Source organism: Myotis nattereri (assembly GCF_964212035.1).
Source record: "Myotis nattereri genome assembly, chromosome: 4".
NCBI lineage: Eukaryota > Metazoa > Chordata > Mammalia > Chiroptera > Vespertilionidae > Myotis > Myotis nattereri.
In genome coordinates, this window is record NC_138079.1 from 44,158,332 (window position 1) to 44,184,185 (window position 25,854).

At 37.1% G+C, this 25,854-nt stretch overlaps 1 protein-coding gene across 26 annotated transcripts in view; it reads right to left on the reverse strand.

Annotated features, from left to right (window-relative positions):
* Positions 1-2,698: 2,698 nt before the first annotated feature.
* SSBP2 (single stranded DNA binding protein 2) overlaps positions 2,699-25,854 on the reverse strand; it is a 221,293-nt gene continuing 198,137 nt past the window's right edge. For 17 of the 26 annotated variants that reach the window (XM_081089439.1, XM_081089463.1, XM_081089450.1 and 14 more), the window contains 4 exons: positions 23,477-23,555; positions 20,142-20,170; positions 13,093-13,191; positions 4,641-5,263 (listed from right to left, as the gene is read on the reverse strand). In XM_081089439.1, coding sequence (XP_080945565.1) covers positions 5,234-5,263; positions 13,093-13,191; positions 20,142-20,170; positions 23,477-23,555 — 237 coding nt within the window. In that variant the 3' untranslated portion in view covers positions 4,641-5,233. Of the gene's footprint in view, positions 3,399-3,665; positions 4,189-4,640; positions 5,264-13,092; positions 13,192-20,141; positions 20,171-23,476; positions 23,556-25,854 lie in introns of those variants that run through there. The other 9 variants (XM_081089460.1, XM_081089451.1, XM_081089449.1 and 6 more) reach the window with 4 other exon arrangements.

The window sequence follows — 25,854 nt, forward strand, 5'->3', positions numbered from 1 at the left end:
CTTATTTATTCCAACATGTAGTTTCTGTTAAGTTTTAAGTTGTCTAAATGTAAGGAAAGTAAACCATTCTGAAATATGATCTGATATAAAGCCATGTACACATTTTAATCAGTAGTTTATACTAAGAAAATTCCTAGAGTGTTGCTAAATTTAAAGTTTGTAAACCGGACAGATTATTTGAATTATTGTTTCTTAATAAGTAGAAGGTTAATTATATATTTTACTGAGCAATTTCACCATGACATGATAGAAATTTAGCTGACCATGTATTGTGTTCTGAGAACACTGTGAGGAATCCAAATTCCACTTTTTTGGCAATGTACTGAGGTCATTTGGTGCAAAAGAGAAAGTGGGATAAAGTTTTAATGTGACTTGGAAATAAACACTTTATATCACGTTTCTAGAAATGTTAACACTCACCTTTGTCATGTTAATTGCAGTTTATTTTAAAAATGAAATGCTATATATTCCTGGGAACAGATCATAATATTTCAATGACTGGGATAATCAAAATTAGTCCAATTTATCCTGAGGATAGTAAATCCACAGAGAGGGAAGACATAAACTAATTCTATACATGAAAACACTTAGTCCCACTTTAGAATTTACAATACCTATACAGAGTGCTGTATTTAATTTGTAAGGATATAGACAGCAAAAATATTCACATTAGGCTACATACAGAAAGTATGCTTTTCTATTCAGGAAGACCAATTATACTAAGTTAACAGGGAAAAGTTAACAGAGGAAATTCTGTTTAGGAGACTTATTCAACTGAGAATTTTTTTTTAAGAATATAGTTTAGAAGAGTAATTAGAGAGGTCTCAGGTGTTTTTCATCTGTAGGTCATCTCTTTCTATCTGAATTACAGTTCCATGGGTAATGGTGAAATAAATTAAGAAGGTCAATTCTACTTATTGTAAACAAATGTCAACATCAAAAAACTATACTTAATTACTGCACAATTCCTGGCAGTGAAGTGACTAATGATGAAATGATCATTTATGATCTTACCTTTAGATGCAGTGCCTTCATAAGGGGGCCTACTGTGGATGAGCTAACATGGGTAGGTTAAAGCTGGGCACAGGAGATCCATCTGCTTACGTCTGTACTACTCTTTTCATCCTAAATCACTTCCATCACTTACTTTACCAATGAAATAAAAAGCAATCAAAGGAAAGAATTATGTTGAATAGTTACCAGTTGTGCTATAATAATGTAAATCATAATGGGAGTGTTTTGTGAGCCAACTTCACACTACCACCCCACAAACTTGTGCACGCGTGCACACACACACACACACACACACACACAGACACACACACATTGAGTATGCAAAATGGAATGGTAATTCTAGTGGTTCACCATTCTTTCTTTTATGTTTCCAGCATTTCTCAAGGTGTGGTACACAGGCCCAGGGAGCCCCTTACACATGCTTACAATTGGGTACTACTCTTTTAAGCAAACACAGACTCCTGTTTCTCACAGCAAATAAGAAACTTATTCCACCTTGAGGGGTTAAACAAAAAAGGACTAATCCACTTTTTGGAAATATTTTGGGCAACTTTTCCCCCTCCATATTGAACTTCTCCCTCACTATACACTCCTGCACCACTTGTATCAGTTAGTATTTTTGAGAAGTATAGTACCTAACACATCAAAATGGAGGGAAAACCAGTGTCAAAATACTATAATGCTTACCAAAGTGAAGTAGCTATGCTTTGTGGCTCTGTTTCTAATTAACCGCGATAATCAAGAAATGGAAATAGCAATGATTTCCCTTGGGAAAACTATATACTATATGAAAAAGAAAATTGCAAGGGCTCAGAAGGTAAAAATCTTCAGTCTGCATCTTATTTCTACTGGAAGGTGCAGGGACAGGGAGGGAGGGATGGAGAAAGCCACGCAAGAAACAATCAGGTCAAGTATGAAGGACTGGCACACTCTCTGCCAAGGGAGTTCTGGATGCTGCTGCGTGTTCCCAGAATGATCATGTGAAGAAATGGTGTGGACAGATGTAGGCTTCCTGTGTCCCAAACAGAACTCATTTATTTCACTGGATGTCTTTTAAACTACAGGAATAGTGGTAACTGAATGGCCTATGAAATGCAATGGAGTTCAGACATCTTAGAGAACCATACACATAGAAATGGAAGTTTTCTCTATTTTATTCCTAGAAGGAAAGGGGTGTTTTGGGTACTTTCCATGGCTCGGAGAGCAAAATTAATATATTAATCTTTGGCAGTAGAGAAAACTTAACCTCAGATTCCTAGCGGTGTAATTCTTATTCATCAGTAACTGAGTCCAAACTGGAACATTGCAAAGGAGCACAAAGATTCACCCACTGAACATGTGTGTATGACCAGATCAAGGGCCCTCCATAGCCTTTGTTCCCATGGGCAACTTGACTATAAGAAAGACGGCTGGCTAAGATTATACATACCTTAGAGAGCATCTGACATGCATTTTCAACCGTGTGAGTTAGGCAGAATGCAAAGCAGAGTAATAAGAATTAACGTTTTCATCTATTACTTATTTTCACATTTCATATGTGCATTTTCTATGTTCAATGTAGGCAAGAATTGCTGACATTATTACTTGGAGGTGAAATATGTAGAAATAACTCAGGAACAGGTATTATATATCAAAAACAAACAAACACATGGATGGAGATGGAAAACACAAGAGAAAACATTGTCCTCTTATAGGAGAAAAGGAGGTTTAAATGATTCAAAACCTAAACAAAAATTAATATACAGATATAGTATCCTCTATTTGGTACATGAGAAAAGTATTTGATATTAAAATTAAGTATCCTTATTTTCTGGTTCTCTTGAATATAATTTTTTCCTTAAAGATAAAATTTCAACTATTCCGGGAATTTAAAAAATTTGAAATAACTATTTTTAATCTGGGTTCCAAGAGAGAAAAGTAAGTAAATACTTATAATGAGTTGATTGCAATACCTTGAAAAAAATCAAATTTTACTCCTTTTTTTTAAACCAAATAGGCTAGAAATACTGGAACCCATATTGCTAGTTATATTCCAATACTACCCCCCAAATAAGGGCCAATTAAAATAAGGTCCATGATTCTTTGTGATAATAAGAAACAATACCTTCTTAGAAGGCAAATAAAAGAAATTCAAGATCAGTAACAATGAAAAAAACTCAACCAAACATTTGAAAATTCTAGATTAAGCTTAACCACAGGACTGCGGGTGTTCACACAGTTATCACAAACAGTGGAAGTTAAAATTATTCTGGTAAATTTATGTGCCAGGACAAAGTGTCATCTTCAAGCTGCCTCGGCTTGAGTCAAACGGATCTTTTAGTTTGAATTCTTCATGAAAGTCCTTGAAAGCCTGAAGCTGTTCTCCAGAGCGCAGTCCTGGATTCCTGCAAAGGATGTAACGGCGGCTCTTTTGATTAGAACTTAAATCTGAACATACATTTAACTCAGTCTCTCTTTTTCCCTTCAACAGATCTGCCCAGCATCCCTGCGTCATGCACAGGCAAACTCCTTATTTTCATAAGGAATAGATCACTACAAATTTTAGAGAAATAATAACCTGGGTCAGGAATCAGCAAATACATGTTAGAGACCATAAGCCTAAAGAAAGGAGTCCTCTTACTGGAGATTAAACAATGCTTTTCAAAATCTTTGGAGTTTGAAAACATAGTGGATATTTATCAATGGTTGTTTACATCACAATTTTAGCAGAAAAGATTACCAACTTATCTTTCTGAGTCTACAATTAAAGTTGTCACACTTTTCTATTATGATTTTGGTGTCTGTACCTAGGATTGCACACAGAAAATATCCTAAAAGATCTGCAAAGTGCCATGGGGCAAGGGGCTTTCATAAGGAAAGTGGTTACATTTTTTTTCTAGCATTTACTCTTTTTTTTTTTCTGAACAGTGACACAATGTAGATGTAGCCTGCTGACGTCAATGGCCAAATGAAATGCAGTTCCGAAATGATTTCAGTATTGGGCTGTACCCTGGGCAGAGAGCAGGAGCTCAGCTGCCAGCGAGCAGTGCCCAGCAGGGCCCTGCAGATCAATGCTGCTGCTGGGAAGCTGGGCATCTGGGCAGGAAGGCAGCAGCCAGAGCCCTGGGTGTGGGAAAACTCTTTCCTCCTTGGGCTGAAAGTCTCAGTCATTTGAGTGCATCTTCTCTGCAATGTCTATGTGGAAAATATTCACAAAAGGTCAGAATAAAAATCAGATACCATTTCGCATTAGTATGTTATTAAAAATTTTGCTCTAGTATTCCTGGTGACAAGTGACAGATTCAAGCAAATGGTTTTTCTGATCTCTCTGGTTTTTATCGTGGCATAAAGAAAATATGTTGCTAAAAACATGACAAGCCCCATCACTTTATTGCTATGTTCTAAGCAATTGGTACTAATTAAGGATTTTCTGTATCTAAAACAAGTCAAGAATTTCATCTAAAGCAGTTATTGCAGAAATAAACTGTTAGGTCCCAGTTAAGCTTTTGTTGATGTATTTTTTTTTAAACAAAAGGTACAAAAATATTTTCACTAAAGGTAACTGAGAAATTGCTTGATTTGACATAAAGATGAAGACAGTTTCTTCTTTTTTTTTTTTGAAAGAGTACACTTTGTGATTCACAGGGTAACTTGCATCAGACGCGATTTAATGAAAGCTCTCAAATAAGCGATTTTATTCCTATCCATGATTGCAGACATTTACAAAACCATAACATCTGAGTTCACCTTAAAAAATAACTTATATAAAGCAGTGATATACACAGCACAAAATAGTTCAGGGAGGGGCAGGAGCAACTTTTAATAATTAAAATGTAAACGTGAAAAAAAAAAGGATGGAATAAAAGTCCCTATTCATTTCTACTTAAGATGTCATATGATAGTATTTTACAATGTCCTGTGGGCCAATGTATGCATGTGTATATGTCCATATAACATACACATATACAATACATCCTCTTTCCCACACATATACATACACAGATAATTATTTGCAGTTCATTTAAGGGCAATTCTAATATGCCGCTCCGTACAGTTGTTTGAATCACGTTTGGACCCGCTTTCTTCACAAAATAGGGGAGAGAGCAGGAAATAAAAAGGTTGGTTTGGTGTGACTGAGATTCCTTTGTTTAACTGTACACTGTGATGAATAATTTTCTTCCCTAGTAGTTCTGTGAAGGGCTGACTCACTGTGGTTTTCATGAGGAGACTTGGTAATGGATCACACACTCATTGTCATGCTAGGGGAATACTAGAAAGAAAGAAGAATCCATATTTTAACAACAATTCTTTTACAGACCACTAATGTTCTTCGTGGTAAACAATAGTAACTATGAATTTTAATGTCTTATAATCTTTTATGCTCAAGCTTTTAACCTCATACAACATAAAAATAAGAAACTATAAAAAGAATAAATGCATACAGAGTTGACTTAGTCCTGAAAGTTTTAATATTTCCTCTGGAAAGTAACCATTCACATTCTCTCCCTGGACTCAGGTGGATGATAATTACCCAGTTCCTCGGCCCTTTCCTTCCAGCAGATTCATGGGCATTTGTTATAATTTGGGTAAATCCAGTCCAAGGCTGAATCATAATGAAATAGGGTGGAGGGACAGTCTTGCTATTTACTAGCCATGTAAACTTGGGAGGTTACCTAAGCTTTCTGAGCTTCAATTTCCTCACCTATACAATGGGTTTAATGATACCATCCACTTTAAGGGGGCTTTGGGAGGATTAAATATATAACCCTTAAAACCATGTATTGATTGAATACACAGCAAAGACTCAGTAAATATTTGATTAACAGTGTAAGGGAAACAAAACAAAAACAACTCCTAGCTGGCCCTAAGAAGTTATTATTAAAGCATTTAGAATAATTAAGAGTCTAGCTCAGTGGTTCTCAACCTTCGTAATGCCGCGACCCTTTAACACATTTCCTCATGTTGTGGTGACCCCCAACCATAAAATTATTTTCATTGCTACTTCATAACTGTAATTTTGCTACTGTTATGAGTCGTCATGTAAATATCTGATATGCAGAATGTATTTTCATTGTTACAAATTGAACATAATTAAAGCATAATGATTAATCATAAAAACAATATGTAATTATATATGTTTTCCAATGGTCTTAGGTGACCTCTGTGGAAGGGTTGTTCGACCCCCAAAGGGGTCGCGATCCACAAGTTGAGAACCGCTGGTCTAGCTACTAGTATACTTAGCATATAAACCTCTTCCCTAATCTCATCTCAACCCAGTCCTTTCTGGGTGGGTGGAGGGCATTGTTGTTACATGTTTCTTGTCAGTTCGATTTGGGTGAGGTTTTCAGAAATTTGGAAGTGATCTCCAAAATGATTGAGAGAGGAATCGAGAGGAATTATTTGGATGATTATGCCAATCTACCCTCCTGTTCTTGAGGGGCAGACTGTGATAGGAGAGTTGTAAGAGCAGCACCTTCCAACAGAACTTTCTTTAATGATGGACATGTTTTAAGACTGTGCTGCCCAACATGGAAGCCACTAGCTGCATGTGGCTACTGAGCACATGATACGTTGGTAATGCCACTGAGGAACTAACACTTTAATGTTATTTAATTCACTTAAGCTTAAATATCCACATATAGCCAGTGGCCCACATCTTGGACAGCACACTTCTACAGCCTCTGACGTGAGGGCAGGGCCTCCACTCCCAAAAGCATTTCTAGATTAAAATATACACGTGCGCCCTGAAATACTACACATGCTTTATTAGAACCCTGTGAGGACCAGGGCAGAGGGGAGTTCCTTTTAGCATGTTAATAATGATTGTGCCTGTGGACAGAGGCAGGTAGAGTCCAGGGGGTTGGTCCCAGGTCCCAGGGACTTAACCTGGACCAGTGATGACCCTGGAAAAGGGAGCATACACGTTACCAAAGGGAGCAGATGGGAAAGAATGACATGGATTCCACATGAGCTGAGGTACTGCAGGAACCAGAAACAAGGTAAAAGGTGTGCACTTAGATAAGGATGGGCTTATTAATATAGAAAAAATGAGATTCCCAAGAAGAGCAGAGGTGACAATGGCTCAGTTGGCTGGACAGAAAGTCATTAGGCGTAAATCCAGGGCTCAAGTAAAAAACACTCATTGATCCTGAATAAAGGTGGATGACCAGGCCTGAAAACAGGTCACTAGACTATAGGGGAAGACTGTGTTAATCTTTTAAACACAGGTCAAATCAAGAAAAATCTACTTGTTAATCACTTAACAGCCTCAAATTTCTTTTCAGTATAAGAAAGCTAAGTTATGTGTTACTGACTGTATGTTGCATTACAGTGAATAGGGTGATTAAAAAAAGGAGACTGCCAGAGAAGAGAAAGGGGATTCAGTTTGATAGAAAACGCCTCCCCTTTACCCTTGATAATGGCAGCAAAGCAAACAAAACCCAAAACCAACAGCGATCACGAACAAGGACTGATGAAATGGAGCTCACCCCTGACCGGGTGCTGGAAGGGGGATATGCCCCCATTTCATCAGAAGGTGCCATGCAAATCTCCTGTCATAAACAATGGCAGCAAGCTTCAATGAACTATGCACAGCTTTTGATGAAACAGAATTATATTTTGGTATTTGACTTTCAGGTGTAAGAATAAACAGGAAAATAAATGGATAGCAAAGTTTTATTAAAAGTAGAAAAATTTAGAGAATCTGGCAAAAAAAAAAATGGGCACAGAAAAATGTAATCTATGCTTTCTATAGCTACTGTTCTTTACAGTAAGAATCGGTGATCCCATCAGTGCCGTCCAATCGGACTTTCTGCGATAGTGGATGTTTCCTGTGCTGTCCTATATAGCAGCCACTAGCCACACATGGCAACTGACTCTTATAATGTAGCTAGTGCAGGTTAGGAAGTGAAATTTTAGTTGTATTTTGTTATAATTAATTTAAATTTAAATAACACAGCCAAATCATCAATCATTATTTCAAGACAAATATTTTATTGGGCATATTGTGCCAATAATCTAAAAACAGTAAAAGATACTAGAGCATTTCAGAAAAAAAACTTCAAAGAAAATGTCTGAAAAAAAACACCAAACTTGTGGAGAAGTCATAATGAACTCCAGAGATCATTTCATTTAATGCACACCTTGGATCATCGGGATTTTAGAAATTCTTCAGTCCTTTTTCATAGGATTATTCCAGCTGATTCACATGTCACATATGTCATGTCATGTTAGGGGATGCAGTTATAGATATATTCTAGCCTTCTTTCTAATATGCACTGTCAAAAGTATAGGTGCAGGTAAATATATATATATATATAGGTGCAGGTGCAGGTAAATATATATATATATATATATATATATATATATATATATATATATTTTACATAATACACACACACACACACACATTCTCCGCATGTCAAGCATGTTTGTTAGTTGCTACCATCTTTTCAGTGACAATTGTTAAGATTTTTATCCTGTGATATTTCAAATGTTTTACAGAGAAATGAAAACTTGTTACAGATTCGCTGGGAAGTTAGGAGAGCGAGGCTTGTCTGGGGAGGAAACTAAGTGAAAAAATAAGGCACACACACAAAAAAGGAAAGTAAAGGTCAGTCAGAAAGGAAGGAAGCAGCAGCTCCAAGCAACACAACTCAGAAAAATTAGCAAGCATCTGCTAATGTGCCTGGATAGTCTTTGTAGCTGTGAAATGACGCTCTGTGTGTATTTGGTGCAGGTTAATAGATCTCACGGATGTCTGAGTGCCTACATAGTGATGTGTTGTTTGCATGGCTCAGGCTACAACCTGCTCACCTGCTGCTGCTTTATTGGAAATGCTTCAACTATGTAAAACTAAGGAACATCACAAAATTTCTAGAACAACCCGCAGAATGTGCATGGCAAAAGGTATTCTGCTACTGGTTACTGTTCTTCGGAGAAGTGGCTTAGAGTTTTCCAGAAGTAAAGGAAGAGTAGGTGTTAAATGGGGTATCAGATTTAGAGACATTAAATATTCATGGTGTACTGTCCTAGACCACCCTGCAATGTTTTCCTTGTGCAGCCGCCTCAGTATGTGAAGACACACTGTCATGTGAGCGGCAGAATCCTGGGATATCGGATTGTCCTGTTTCAAAACTGTTCTGAGTCTAGTTCTCCTCCAGGAGATGATAAAATGGCTCTGATAAAGCTGCTGACAGCATTAGTGTTTGGTTTGGCAAAAAGAGAGTGAAACCTCAAGGTATAATTTTCAGCACATACCAGCTTGTTTTACCTTTTTGTGTAAAATACATTTTGAAATGAACATGCCTTGGTATGTACTAGAGAATCTATGGCTTTCCCTTTATTATACCCCTTTCATGCTCATGAAATGTGCATGCTATCCATTAAATTCCAAACAATGTTTGTAAGTTCCTGTTTAATCATGTCAAGAACACCTCAGATCTCACTATATTGCTATCTCTACATACGTAGATAATATTTTATTTTCTTAATGAGAGATAAGTAGACTGCAGCTACTCTGAGCTAAACTAAAGTGAGATAAATTTAGTGTGTATATGACTATGTAAAAAACATTGGCCATATGTGATTTCTTTGCAATAGCAGGAAATGACAAAAGCAGTAAGGGTGTAAGAGATGATCTCGCAATTTGTTTCTGATTTCTATTTGATATCATGATTTTAATATCATGTTTGCTCAGTTGATTATAGTTTAATGCCATGGAGAAAATATTCTGCTAAGTTAATTCAGAAATAAGGTAAGTGACTTTTTTACTTGAGAAGCATGAAACATTTATTTTTTGAACTAAGCCCTTTTGTATTCTGTATTTTTAAAACCAAACATTTCACCGAATTTACACTAGGGGGCATCTTTGTTTCTTGAAATAAAGACCTTGTTTACGATCTAATGAACAGAGGCTGAAGAGTGAAATATTCCCGATTCACGTTTTTCTGTGTAAAGCATGTTGACATAGCAAGGTTTCTGACTTCGGTGGGGAATCTTTGTTTCTATATGAATTAAATAAAGAAGCACATGTGAAGTGACCAGGATAGTGTGTGTACATGATAAGCACTCAATAGATGTTTGCTTCCTTCCCAGGCCTCTTTCTGTGGTTTAGCTTCAAGATAAAGACCAACAAATCTTCAAAAGGCAGACTGCTCAGCAATATGTGATTTTCAGAGTTATGGGCATTAAAAAACCCCCACGAATTTTAAATGTTTATTCAGTGGAAAATTTTCTTTTGAAAGTACGTTCTTTTTTTCTTTTGAAAGTACGTTTATTAAATCTGGGGACAGAGAAACAAGGAAGGTCTTAGGATAGAAGCAGCAACAGGGGAGAGCCCAGGTGGGGCCACTCTGGCTCTAGAGCTGTTACAGGACAGAAATGAGCCAAGGCGGGGCTGCTGTCAGCTCACGGGGAAGTCTCAGGAAAGGGGCCTTGCAGACATTATAACTTACTGGCGATACCTAGTCTACTTCTTCCTGAGGCCTTACATTTGTCAGCAAGGAATCTCTTTTGTCTTCCTTCCTCTCTGCTCTCATTTCTTGATCTTTTAAATAAAAGTCTAAACAAAAATGTGTGGTGATGTGATAGAGAAAACCACAGAAAACGGTGACATCATTCATGAGGCAGAGCCCCCACCCGGTGAACAGGAGAATGGAGCCCCAGGGGGACCTGCTGCTAAGGCCGCACTACCTCTGGTGGGGGTGCCCTTTCTCAACCACCATCCAATTATTTTGCCTTTGGAGACTTTTCTGGTGGGGACAGGAGAGAGGGAGGGAGAAGAAAAGGTGGGGACTGTTTTCCCTAACTGCAGAGCATTTTACCTTCTTCCAGGCCTCAAGGGCAGGGGTCAGGGTGGGCGAGGCCCTGCTCCAGCTGCTCTCTTTTCTATGCACAAATTCACAAAAGGACCTGCTGTTCTACGAGAACATACTCCACTTGGGGTTAAAGGGTGAGGCTGGTGTGTATTCTGCACAAAGACACTTTTAAAGTCCTGTTATATCGGATTCTTTGATCACCACAGGGAGAATTCTGGTGCCAACTCTGAGGTGTCACCCCTTCCCTGTAAACATGGCCGCAGTCAGGAATGACAGATCTGGGAGGAAGGAGAAGGGACAGCTCCTTTGGAATTCATGTCATGTGGAAACTTTAAAAAAAGTTTTCTTATCCAATCTAAAATAAATAATTTCCTCCATGCTTTTAAAACACCTGGTTTATATCTGTGATAGTATTTATTAATCTGACATATGGTTTAATTAGTTTTGCAAGTATGTTCTCTCCATCTGATTATATTTTTTGAGGTTAGGGATGTGTTATATTTATCTCAGAATACTTTGTCCTTAACCCGCTGCTTTGCATAAAGCAGGCTCAATAAATGTTGAATTGAACTGAAGTAATTATCATATACCTCACTAATTTATAGCATTTTATTGCTGGAAGAATTAGCATAAAAATAAATGCATCTAATTAGATCAAGTAAACATTAACCAATTAATTAAAATTAACTAATTTGTCCATAGTCTTGCAACAAACTAATGAAAGAACCAGGGTCTAAGAAATAATTTCCATAATCCTAAGCATTATGACAAACTACATAGTTTCTCATGTACTTCCTATTTCCTCATCATGAATGGGCTACTCTGGATTTTTTTAATATGAATTTTTATGTATGCCTTCTTTGTCCTTGTTAACATACATATACATAGAGTGGGGCAAAAGTAGGCTTACAGTTGTTTATATGGAAAATAATACAATAACTAGTAAATAATAATAATACTACAAAAATAAGCTCTTTTTGCATACTCACAACTGTAAACCTACTTTTCCCCACACCTGTGTTTATATATCCTGGAAATAAAACAGACAAACCAAAGATCAGCATAACTGCATTTCTAGTTTTAACAAAAGTAAAGTAAAAAATCAGGGCCAGTCTTATCCCATGCAGAGGCGCTAGGTCAACACCAAGAAGTAAGAGAGTCCACAGAACACCCAACCTTGGGTCCATTTGGAAAGCACTGTTCTGTGCAAAAGTGGGCCAGTGACTGGCCACTGCTTCAATTCTATGGTGTCTCCTCTACTGAAGGTTGAACTAGGGCAACATGAGGGTAGCTTTTTCCTCGGATTCTGTTTGTAGTTGGTAGATCCTCCATAATCAGTTTTAAAGGTGGCGATCATGTGTGGGGGCACTGGCCCTGGGACTGAAATTCGTCTGGGTCTGAAACCCTTCCTGCCGTGTTCCAGTCCAGTGGCGCTGAGCAGAGAGTGTGCAGCAGCAGCACCTCCAAAGCTTTTCCACATTCAGGTTTGCTCAGCCCCACTCCTGGAAATTCTGATTCACCAGGTCTAGGGAGGGTTCTGGCAAATTCTATTTTTAAAAATTCTATAGATGCTTTTAATGTGAAATATTAGTTTAAAAGTCATTGTATTATGTAATAACGCCTTGAAAAAAGACAGCACATTGTCTTTTTGGTCTCACCAGTGCCTAGCACAGCCCATTGTACATGCTCAGTAATTGTTTATTAAATGAAGAAGTGAATTTTATTGCTTCTTTTTTTGTTCTTGTGTACCTCTATGGAGATATGAATGATACTGCCTTTGCTGAACACTATACTCACACTCAAAAAAGAAGCTGGGCAGTCAGTTTAGGTTAAATGTAAAGAACAGGTTAACAATGTAAAACCAGGGAGTGAGGGCTAGTGGAAGTACAGGCATCGAGATAACTTTCAGAGCCTTATGGACAGACAGCATTAAGCACAGACCTGGGTTTGCAGTGATCCAAGACATTTTAGTAATGGGAGAACGTAACAAAAATTATCAAATACGCAACCTATTTCCAGTGTGCTCCTGATGGTGGATGTTCTGTATGAGAAAGTTAGCATTATAATTTTTGTTTTTGTAACTATGTATGTACATGGGAGTAAAAAAGAAAAAGTTTATTTTTATATTTTTTTCAAAGAAATTTCACTTAATTTTCTGACTTTTAAAAGATCAACCTATTGAACTCTAAACAGTTGCAATAATGGCTTTATGCATTACTTCTAATAGAAGAGCTTCAGAAATAAAATCTGGATATAATAATGTAGTCAAGGGAATACTTACACTCTCACTCTGAAAAGGATTTAAGAAATTTCCCCCCATTTCGCTATCATCCCTTGGAGTGCCCGGTTGATTACTCAGGCTCATATTATTGGGAGAGTTCTGTAAACAAGATTTAGAAAACAAGGCATTGTTGAAGATTTTAATTTCCCTCTTGCATTGTACTGTTTCAAAATTGGAATCTATAGCAGCATCTCTATGGACAAAGCCGACTTGTGATTCTAATCTTAGAGCATGTTTTCTGGTTCATTCTTTGAACCTTGACAAGTACTAATGCTTTCCCAAATGAAAATTAAAAAACACACAGAACACCCGAAATAACCCACCACAACTCTTTTTCTTAGTCTCAGAATCAATATTTATTCAATTTCCCACCCTCAGCTTACAGAGTTCCTAGAACTCTGGAGAGTTAAAAACATTTCCAGCAGGGGCACGATGAAGAGCCAACCTACTGATCGGGCATGGCGGAGTGACACCTTCTCTTGGTAATTTTATTAGTCAAACGTTAACAGATCACCATTTTCATAAACATTTCCCTTTCATTTCACACACGGTTTGCACAGTAATACTATTTTAACCATTATTTTTATATGAACCATAAGGAAAAAAAGAAGATAGTTAACAACTATAGTTAAGAACAAGAGAAATACCTCAGGACCTGAGAATTCAATATGTACTTTTAGAAGAAAAGAAGGCTCCGAGATGAACCTGCTTTAGAACCTTTTTCTATCATTAGTTTAAGAGTAGATTTACTTTGAAACTTTGCTTTAAGATAAAATGGTTGATATTAGCAATCTAATCAAACACGAAGCAGTACATCACTTCATGTTCTATTTAAATTTTCTAGTCTAATTATTACCGTACAATGTTAGCCTTGTGAGGGCGCCTGATACTCCACATCTATCGGAAATACGAATTGAATGCACTGGTGTATAAAGCACGTTCACACAGTACTGCGACTGTGACTGAGGGACTCTTTCAAGGTCCAATTTATAGACTTGTAAAAAGAAACTTCAAGGTCAAAATTTTTTATTTGTTATTTCAAGTGAGAGAAAGATTTAATATTTTTTCCCTAAGCCATTGACATTGTACACTTGGTTTTCGGCTGTTTAAAATGTGACTTAACTAAAGATAAGTTATGTCATAACATTTAAAATTGTATGAATGAGAATAGGTGCTTTTTTAAAAATAAGGCTAAATGCACAGCAGACACAGGTACAGGAAGCGGCGGAGTTCGCTTGTATGTTGTCCTGCTGTGCACCCCACAGGGAGCAGCTGACAACCAGGCGCCTCCGAGTCCACGGAAGCTCCATTTGCCAATGAACCACACCAGCTGGAGAGCCATGGTCAATAGCAGAAAGAGAACTCTTTTTTTTTTTTTAAATGAATTATTCTTTAAAAATGTTAGTTTTCCAAGTATATTGAAAAGCAAATCTACATTGAAATGAACATGGATAACTTGATTTCCTAAAAAACATGAGTAAAATTTAATTAAGTGCAACTAACAAAGCTATACTTATTCATGATTAAAGTTACTAACTAATCAAATGTTTGGAAAATGGGAATGATAATGCTGACTTAGATCAAAAATAAAAGTAAATTTATACAAATATTTTAGGATTCACCCCAAATCTAGGTCTTTTGGGTGAAGGCAGATTTCTGTCATTTCATATATATGGAGAAACTGATAATCTTAGAATAAAAAATAATCTAACATCTACCTAAGGGTATGTGAGGATGCACCTTGGAGCTGAAGACTGCTACAGATTCAAACAAATCTATGAAATATGCCCTCTCCACTCTAGCGGAACGGTCACATTCCCAGTAGCTCCTGAGGTGCCCCAGAGGAGCAGCGTATCTGACTGAGTCGCGGTGTTCTCAGGCTCTGCTGCACTTTTGCCATATCTCATTTCTTGACTTATAATTTTGAAAGTTTATCTAACTTAAAATCTGATTCCTGACTCAACGTGTTGATTTTAAAATATTTGAAATTTGAAAGTAATATTGTATTACTATTTAAATATTTAGAAATATTTAGAAGAAATATTTTTAAAACACTCCCAGCGTTATTATTTTTGTTTTTTTGCGCATTATTTTCATATCATGGTGATTCAGCATTGCACACTTTTGTGTGGGGTTATATAAGAACACTGAGAGGAAGACACAAAACTGAACTAATACCAGATCTCTGAAACCTACTCCTTTCTAGTTCACTGGGCATGTTTGAAAATCTTGAAATCTTAAAAAAAAACACTGAAGTAATCTCTATAAAATGCTGCAAAAAAACAACAAAAGTTTCTAATGGGGGGGTCTTAAGGAGATTGTGCTGTCCTCGATCACGGAGTGACATGATGAAGATAAAGTCACACTCAATACAGGCACCTGAGGAACAGCCAAGATGGTTCCAAACAACAGGCCGGAGCAAGTTGTGAGGGTGGGTGGCAATGAACTGGGTGTATGTTTCAGTTAACTGTAGGTATGTTTGTGTGCAGTGCTCAGGAGATTTTATCACGAAGGCAAGAATATAACGCACAAAAAGGGCTTAGGTGGGTCAAAAAGGCACTCCAGTTGCTTAAGCATATAATTAGGGAGTACAGAGCACAAAGAATACAAGCAAAATTTACTTTTAGCAACATTAGGCATTTTGGTTGCATTTTCTACTTCAGTTAATGTGTACTTTATTCCTTACTTGTAGCCTAAGAATTTAGCTTGAAAAACTATAGTTAAAATTATATTAATCCCATTTTCAAAGGATTTTCTTACATTCTCATTCACCTTTTTTTCAAACTGGAATGTTTCCCCTACTTAAGCTATGACATCATATACAAATGCTATTTTAAGTATACATGTGCCTGTGTGTGGGCTCGCACACACCCAATTTCTTCTGGCTAACACATTTCATTTAGCTCTCTCTTCGGTGATTTTTATCTTCCAAATCATGTCTTAATTAGTTAGTTATTGTTCCTTCTCCCACCTATCCCCAGAAATTGCTCCCAAACTTTCAAACTTCTATTTAAAAAGGGAACACTTGTAGAAATTTGGGCTCCGTCTATAATTGGAAGAAAACAATAGTGACAGTATTCTAAGCCGTGGAAGTGAATTTTGATTTGATTTCTCACAGGCAATAGCAAGGTTTATAAGGGTCATTCTGACTCTGCCATTTGCCCAAAAGAAAAAACTGCCAGTCCAGGTTCCCCCAGGGGGTTAAGTGAGCGAGAACTCAGGCTCGCAGCTGAGATGATGGCAAAGTTCTGTAGTTGCTGATGGGCAACCCTGCAAATGGTGTGGAATATTGAACTGGAACTAAGGTTCATGAGGTTCGAAAGGTTCAGGTTGGAAAGACTCCTTTGATAATTTATTAAGCATGACATGATCAGATTGTGCCTTCTGATTTTTTTCCAAACTAAAAAAATATAAATGCTAAGTATCTTAATGTGAACTGCAGAATTTATTTAGGTGAATTCCTTCTAAGAAGACAACCATATGCTCCTCTCTAACCCCAACTCCTAAAACAACTTCAAGGCATAATATTTTTGTTCCACTGATTGAATGAATGACTCCTCAGTTGCAAAAGGGATGACAAGCATTTCACTTTTCATTAAAAAAAGGCTTCTAGCCCTAGTTGGTTTGGTTCAGTGGATAGAGTGTCTGCCTGAGGACTGAAGGGTCCCAGGTTCGATTCTGGTCAAGGCCACATGCCCAAGTTGCCAGCTGGATCTCCAGTAGGGGGCATGCAAGAGGCAGCCAATCAATGATTCTCTCATCATTGATGTTTCTCTCTCTCTCTCTCTCCCTCTATCCTTCCTCTCTGAAATCAATAGAAAAATATTCTTTAAAAAGGCTTCTAAATTAAAAGTGAATTCTGCATTATGAGAAAGGTGCATATAAGTTTTACTAGGTAATCCTCAACTGAGCAAGAGAGCCCTGAGCTCATTTTGCCAGTAGAACAGTGCTGTCAAAAGGGAGTTGACAGTGTGGGTTCCTAGCCTTGTCCACAAAAGGTAGCATAATGAAGAGGAAAATATTTAGTATCTGTACAGTGTTTCATAGCCCTTAGCATATGATTCTCAACAATTTTATGAACTAGGCAAGAAATGACCTATAAGCTCTATCTCTTATTGTAGAGCTAAGAAAACAAAGCCTAAGAGAAATCAAGTAACATGTTGCCACCCAAACTTGTAAGTAGTAGAACCAGGCTTTCTGATTCTCAATTCAGTAATCTTCACCTTACATATAAAATGCATAAAAAAAGAGTATATTTATAATTAAAAAATAGAAAAAGAATTGAAGTGGTACTAAAAAACAACACTTAAAAATGGAATAAGAAATTTTAAAAAATATGTAATATTGATGCTTGATAAAATACAGGTTTAACTGGGTAACTGGGGAGATGTAGCTGGAGATCTAAGAGGGATTTTGAACCAAACTGCTAAGCAGTAGTGGTCAAGATTATCTTCTGATTCACAAGCAAGGATGTCTAGGAAAAGAATAGGATGGGAGGGATCAAACCCAGGAAAAAGGCAGAAAAGAGTTTTGTGAGGCAGCTGGACAGTGTTGGAAAGGAAGAAGATGGGAAATTGAGTTGGTGACAATGTGCATAGCTTGGAGTAAAAGACAAATAACTAGGCAGTGAATGGAAAGAGGTAAAGAGAAAACGAAGTGGGGTGGGGGAGGGGGGTTAACATACAGGATGCTGCTGACTAGAGAAAAGGTAACTGGAGCCATGACAGACTCTGATGGCACCATCGCCCTGACAGCTTGGGGGCGGGGCGGTGCAGAAAGGAGCTGCTTAGGAGCTCATCTGAAGGGGATGCAACTGGTCATTTCTAGTACATTGCTAAGTGGCTTATAGATTACTTGGAAATGATGATTATGTTAATTGAAATGTATTTGAATTCTGATTTGAAAAAGCTTTTCCTTATTGTTTTTGTTTGGTCTCCTTAGTTATATTGAGCTTCTTGAAGGCAGAGACCTTATCTTGTTTATCTTTGGATTTTGAGAGCCTAGAATAAGCCTTGGCAGCGCTGATGTTTACTGAATGAAGGAACTGCTGCCTAAGTTTAAACCACTTGAGGGCAAAGATCATGTTTGTACTTAAAGTCTATCGCATCTCCCCACAGTGCACAAGGCAGTACCCAGTACACAGAAGTACACAACGGGTGGCTCATTAATGCTTAAAAAATAAGCAATAGCTCATTAGGCACGAGAATGTTATCAGCAGCATTTTTTTTTCCAGGGAAAAACTTGTCTCTGGGAATAGGAATGGGAAAATAAGCATAGAAGGAACAGCAACAGACCTGATATGGGGCAGATTAGAAGATGGTATCTAAGTTGTCCTTATGGCACTATTTAAACATTTCAAAGTACTTAATAAATTACCAAGTACTCTCCAATATAGAATTGTTTACAACTACCTAATGTACAAAGTTATGGGTTGTAGTGGAAATTTTAGAAGATGGCCTTAAGTGATTCAGATGATCCCACATTTGTGTAATGAAGAGTCCTCTTTAGATACTAGGGCAGTGATGGCGAACCTTTTGAGCGTGGCGTGTCAGCATTTTGAAAAACCTTAACTTAACTCTGGTGCCGTGTCACATATAGAAATTTTTTGATATCTGCAACAATAGTAAAACAAAGACTTATATTTTTGGTATTTATTTTATATATTTAAATGCCATTTAACAAAGAAAATCCACCAAAAAAATGAGTTCGTGTGTCACCTCTGACACGCGTGTCATAGGTTCGCCATCACTGTACTAGGGTATGCTACTGAAATCTAACATTAGAAATTTCACTTGTGACCACAAAGCACCATTCGGCTAATATCAGTTGTTCGGCCCCTAAAGGAGCTGATGTAATCACAGACATCTAACTGGTGAAGGAGCTTCCCAGAGAAAAGGCCCCAATGGAGTTTTACAGTGAGTCTGACTTTGAAAACAGGCTTTTTGAAGGCTTACCTAATACTATTTCTCACAGAAGTAAGCTAGTGCCGGTATAAATATTTACCTATTTTTAGAAAAGAAAAAGGCCTTTCTGATTGATCCTAGACACGGACATCCAAAGTGTATGTAGAACGTATAAGCCAGGTGTGTAGGTATAATGTCAGAATGCCAATTAAACTCTCTCTCTCTTTTTTCCTTTTTAGCTTGAAGTATTAATTTAAAAGGTTTTGCAGCTCAATCTTATTTTATTTACCTTGGCATCGAGAATTTTACATTATACATGAAAATAAATTAGAAGTAGAATTAAAAATTTAAAGTCATCCTTTAATGAATTTCTGTATTGATATAAAGTAGACTTCTCAGAGTCATTCTAGTGGTAGTTAATAATTAGTTCTTATCAGCCATTCTAAATATATTTTTGATCCACAGAGAACTATTTTAAATTCATCATGACCTAAAAAGTATTTAGGTACGCTTCTTCAAAAAATATAAGGCATCTTAGCAAAGGATTAATTTTAGATACTCAAACTCTTGAAGAAAAATGCAGACACATGCTCTTTGAAGGCTTACTTTCCTACTTGTATTACTATAATTTTCCTCTAATTATTTTCATACTCTATTTTAGGGAACTAGAATAATGATTGAGGACATCAGCATTTCCTAAGGAAGGTTTGAAAGACAAATGAGATGTATAAACGCAATGGCCTTATAACATATAATAATCACTTTTTCAAATTTACCTCTTCTCATGTTTCTATAGACTTCTTTACATTTTTAAAAAATTACCTAAAGTATGTCAGTCTTCTTTACAAATATAAAATATCATAACATGATTAAATTGGCTATTACTTGGGTACCCATTAATCAGGGATAGTGCATACTGTAAATGAACCCTAGCATGTTTAGGAACATTCGTGAAAGATTAATTTTTACCCTTTCCCACAGATTATATACATTAATATTTTAAACTTGCAGTTAATTATATCTCGCCTTCTACTTTCAAACTCTTGTTTAAGAACAAAATTCGTAAGGTGACTCTAATAATCTTAATGAGAATTCTGTGTGAAATAAAATACAGACAAAAAACAGTACAGAATACATATCACCCACCTTGGAAATACTGTCCATATCTCCTGAGCCTGAAACAAAGTACAAAAAAAAAAAAAAGCCTTTATAAGGTACTTATTTCATTTATAAATTAAGTACTCCTTTAATACACAAACTTTTGTTGTATTTTCCAGTACATCTCCTGAATTTTTAATCTTAAAAAATTCCTTTTTTACACTGAATGGTAAGTAAGTATCATTTGATGGTAAATACAGGGAAGAGTTGCACCTCTAGTTCCTAATCATTGAGGAGTTTTTCTGTTTTTAATGGCAGAATAAAGGAAATTATTGTTATCATAAATTCCTGTTAGTAAAATAATGGCGAGATTTATAAATACTACTAAATTCAAATTTTTATTATGTATGTATATATGTGTATGCATTTAACTAGAAAGCAAGAGAGAAATTTCTAAATATATTTTGTGACATTATGCTTCTAAATCTGATAAAATATAAAATGGACATTTCCAATAATACCCAACAAGATTCTGAGCCACATTTTAGCACAATAACCAAAAGCAAAGTATTTTTAATAATATCACATATTTGACAGCAATCAATATTCATAGCAATCTATCAAAAGTAAAATGTCTTCAAAATATAGTATTTTATTTTGATTCTTGGGAGAAATGAATAAACAATACTAATTTCTTATTTAAGTAATGGAATCATACATTATACTTATTGGCATAAAGAAACAACAATCAGATCTTTGCCCAGTATTAGTTTTATTTTAAACTAGAGGACCGATGCACGAAATTCGTACAGAGGGGTGGGGGGAACCTCAGCCCGGCCTGTACCCTCTCCCAATCTAGGACCCCTCAGGGGATGTCTGACTGCCAATTTAGGCCTTATCGGACCTAAACCGGCAGTCAGACATTCCTCTTGCAATTCGGGACCCCTCGCTCCTAGCCATCTGTCTGCTCGCTCCTTACTGCTTGGCTCGCTGCTGCTTAGCGCTGCTGCGGAGGCAGGAGAGGCTCCTGCCACTGCTGCTGTGCTCGCCAGCCCTGAGCCTGGCTTCTGGCTGAGCGGCGCTCCAGCTGTGGGAGCACACTGACCACCAGGGGGCAGGTCCTGTGTTGAGCGTCTGCCCCCTGGTGGTCAGTGTGCATCATAGTGACCGGTTGTTCTGGCAGTTCCACCATAACGGTTGCTGGGCTTTTATTATATAGACTAGAGGCCCGGTGCACAACAATTTGTGCACTTGGGTGGGCCCCTCAGCCTGGCCTGTGCCCTCTCGCAGTCTGGAGCCCTGGGGGTGTGGCGGAGTGTCCCCATCAGGGGGCTCTCCAACCCCACCAGCCACCCTGGTCTCTGACCAGCATTTGGTCTGAGAGGGTCCCTGCCACCGGCACCACTTGTGTGCTCCACCAGGGGGCAGTGTGCTCTCCATGACCCTGAACTCTCAGAGCAGGGATTCCCATTTTGCCCACCCCTGGCCCCAGGAGAGCCAGGACACCAAACCACAGAATTAACTTCTCACCCAGATACACTTGCCGCGTGGGCCCTGGGGGCATGGCTGAGGCCGGCGCAGCGGGCTTCCCTCTTTGCTCTTCGCTCGCCATGCCGGCCTTCGCTCGCTGCTCCTGCCCAGGGCCAGCCGGCTTCGCTCTGTCGCTTGGCGCCTACATATGCAAATTAACCGCCATCTTTGTTGGTGGTTAACCGCCATCTTTCTTGGCAGTTAATTTGCATATCGCCCTGATTAGCCAATGGGAAGCGTAGCGAAGGCACGGTTCATTACCCTTTTTGTCTTTTATTAGATAGGATTAGTTTAACAATTAATCTTCCTGACATAAAAATATAATGTTTCATAGTACATCATTCAGTCAACAGTCACAAATAAAGTTAGGACTTACTAACATGATTAATTTATAAATAAGCAGGCATAATAGCTAAACACTGAATGTACATGTGCAATTATGCACATATGTAAATATGCACAATAAAGTTCATTACAGAAAGTGATAAGCCACATGCCAAGCATATGTGAAACTCTTTTGTAAATTCTATTGTAGTGAATAATATAATTGAGAACCCTTTATGACCAAATGTCATCTTTTTCTGTGGTTAATTCTCTAAATTAAAAGACTGGAAAATAAATTATTTTGCAAGAAATTAGAAAATAAAATTCTAGAATGGTACTGTCTGATAAGACTTTGTGTGATGACGGAAATGTTTTCCTGTATTGTTCGTTATGGCAGCCATTAGCTAGATGTGGTTCTGTGCACCTGGTATGTGGCAGTGCAACTGGAACTGAACTTGTATTTTATTTATTTTTAATTTAAAATTAAGTAGTCACACATCTAGTGGTTACCATAATTGGACAGTGCAAATTAAGACTTTGAAATATAGGCAAAATAAGTATGCATCCTTTAGAGCAGAAAAATCTACCAATGGGTTGCAAATGATTTCTTGATTATTGAGGTTACATAGCTTTTCAAAGTATCGGAGGAGGTCATTTCCTGACCTTGGTGGGGTTGTGAAATCTGTGTATAATCTAAGTTACTCATGGGCATAGTTTCTCCATCTAAGTAAAAGACGGTCCATTTTCAAAAGAAAAAAAAAAAAGATCACAAACCTCCATGCCCATCATCAACTCTTACATTAGTTTATAATACTGTTACTTAAACATATAAACATAGAATATATATATTTTTTGGTTTTGCATTTGGCCTATACAGGTGGGCTCTGTGACCTAGTCAATTTTGTACCATTTGTTTCCATCTCTCACTATTGTGAAACTCTGTGTTTACCTTACAGATATTTGGCTTCATTTGGCAAGAAGGCATCCTTTAGGAAGTAGGGTTTCAGCTAGTAGTCACACTGCTTGAAATCAGCTCTATCACTGAACACACAAAAATGTGGACAGTTTTCTTTCTTAAGAGAATCATCAAATTATCCAGAATATGATACCAATTATATTTTAAAATAGAGACAAACATTAAAATACAGAAAAAAGTTAAGATTCTTGCAAAGAACTAGTTGCTCTGAGATTGTATCTAAAGACCTTTGGAAACAGAGATACCAGTTGGGAGGACAGTGCAGTCCTACAGGCAAGAATGCAGGATATATGTCTTTTATCATTAAACACCAGATTTGATAGGTTAAAGGAAATACCTGTGAATATGAGCTAGATTAGAATAAATCTCACATTTCTGATTTTCAATTCATCTACAGTCATCATAAACAATACACTGTAGATTAAACTATCAGGATGAGGTAAAAGATGAAGCATTTCAAAATGAGTTTCTGTATACAGAAGAACTTTGCAAACGATAATACCCACTATGTAGAATTAAGGTTTTGTTTTGAGTTTATTTGTAATATCCTTACCTAAAGAGCCATTCATGTGATGTGACTCCATTCCTCCTAATCCACCCATGGGTCCATCTGAACCAGGGCCCATTGGAAACTATTTAAAAAGTGAAGAAAAGAATGATGAGAACATTGAAAACAATTGTTTATATCAATGTTAAAATATCTGTCTTTAACATTTTAAGATAATTCCACAACTTATTTTTATTTTCAAGTTATAGAGATTACTTTCCTGGATTTTTTTCCAGCCTTATAGTCTCTAACTGGACTGTTCTACCTCCCCCATCCCATACTCTCTCTGTTTGGATCTTCAGACTAATCCTTGTTCAGAACCACATTTTTCTTCTTTAGGTGTCCTCAAGCAGGGAATCTATACAGTCAGTGCAAAGGATAAACATTCTCTTCTATGCTACTGACAAATTGTACTATTATGAACAAGAGCTGATTTTGATGAAGTTGCTAAGATGATTAATACCTTACTAATAAGAATGACCCAACATTATTATACCAACATTAACTTTTTTAGCAGACAATCTATTTTTTGTTCAAATGGACATAAGTAACTTCATCTTATAGGTTAAATACAGGGAATGGCAAAAGTAGGTTTATAGTTGTTTGTATAGAAAGTAATACAATAATTAATAAATCATACTACAAGAATAAACTCTGCATTTTGTGTACTTACAACTGAAAACCTACTTTTGCCCCGCCCTTTTCGTTCAGCTCCTTGGGGACAGCTGAATATAGCTAATTCTCCTTGGCAGTCTCAACTATGTCAGTTCAATGACAATCATTCTGCAGGAGTTATAATTAACATATTAAAAAGCAGTGGCATTAACTTATTTTATTTTCAAGTGAAATCTTACTTTAGAAGTCTGGTAAAAAAACAACACAGATGTGAACAGATGTGCTGCGGCCGAGCTGGTGGTGGCGAGCTCATGGCCTGCCCACTCCATCTTTCCCTCATCTCCCTGAAATGCTTTTGAGGAAACTCAGATCCCAGTTTGAAGACAAGCTATCCATATTATCTTATTTTTGCAGTTAAAACAACCTACTGGAAACACTTGCTCTTAAAATTTCCCATGCCAAAAGCATTTCTTCCATGTTGTATGGTAGAGAATATTGAATGTGATGTGTGCATGTGTATGTGTATTTATGTGTGTAGATTGGGTAGTGGTAGCTACTAATCACATGGGCTTTTGGGGGAAAAACAATTCCCCCTAACAGATAACCTGTGTACCATCAATTGTGTGGGAATAAGATGGCTATCCGTCATCTACGATGATACGGATCACATGCTTACACATTTTCTCAAAATAATGTCAATTCTGTTTCCGAAAATTTTATTGCCTAAAAGCACATGGATTGATTTTCAGCAAACAACTTGGAATGTGTATGCCTTAACTGGTAAGTCAAAGAAATTGACTTTGAACTTACAATTGTTATTCAGCTTTTGTCAAAAGCATAGTTCTGGGCTTAGAAACTGGTGCTGGTGAGGCCAATAGTCCATGAACTTATTCTGGTCTTTTTATCTGGACCCCATAGACTATAAGCATATGCACTTGAAGCACAGAACACTCCAGGCCTAGCCCTCAGCAGGAATTTTCTTTTACTACTGCTGGCTGAGATGAATGACATTTGAAAAAGTGACATGTTCACCTACTGTTCTTGGATCTCTTATCTTTGGATGGAGTTAGAGATCCAGAGTGAAACATACTTGGATGATGTTAGCTTAGCTGCCCCCAGAAATGTCTTCAGTACCATATGCTCTGGATTTCCTCCTTTGCTCCCTCCCTTTCAAATACCAAATTTTAAGATATGAAATTGCAGTGTAAAACTTTTTTTTTTTTGCTGAATGTCTAAAATGAACATTGTTCGTTATCATATTTACTATTCTTTAAAATATCTGTGAAAACACATTTAGACATAATTGATAGCTAATTGTTTATTTTCCTTAAAAACAATTTACTTGATTCTATAAAGAGAACAGTGATAACTGGAGGCAGTATTGCTTATCAGACACAATTATGCAAGCCACAAATGTGAACTTGCGTAAGTAAATTTAGATTTACTAGCAGCCATACTTAAGAAGTAAAAGGAAATAGTTGAGGTTAATTTTAATAATATATTTTATATCAAAATTATTATCACTTTAACATATAGTCGATATACAAATTTTAATGAGATATTTTACATTATTTTTTTATACTAAGCCCTCAGTGTGATATTGCCAGCACATCTCCTTTCAAATTAGCCACTTCTAAGTACCATCCATACTGGACAGATTCCCAGTGTCCCAGTTTCCCTTTGTCTTTACTGCAAGGAAACTCCATTATAATAATTATTTCATTCTCAGTTTTCGGTACTTACGAAAATTCTTTTATGCCTCCTGCTTT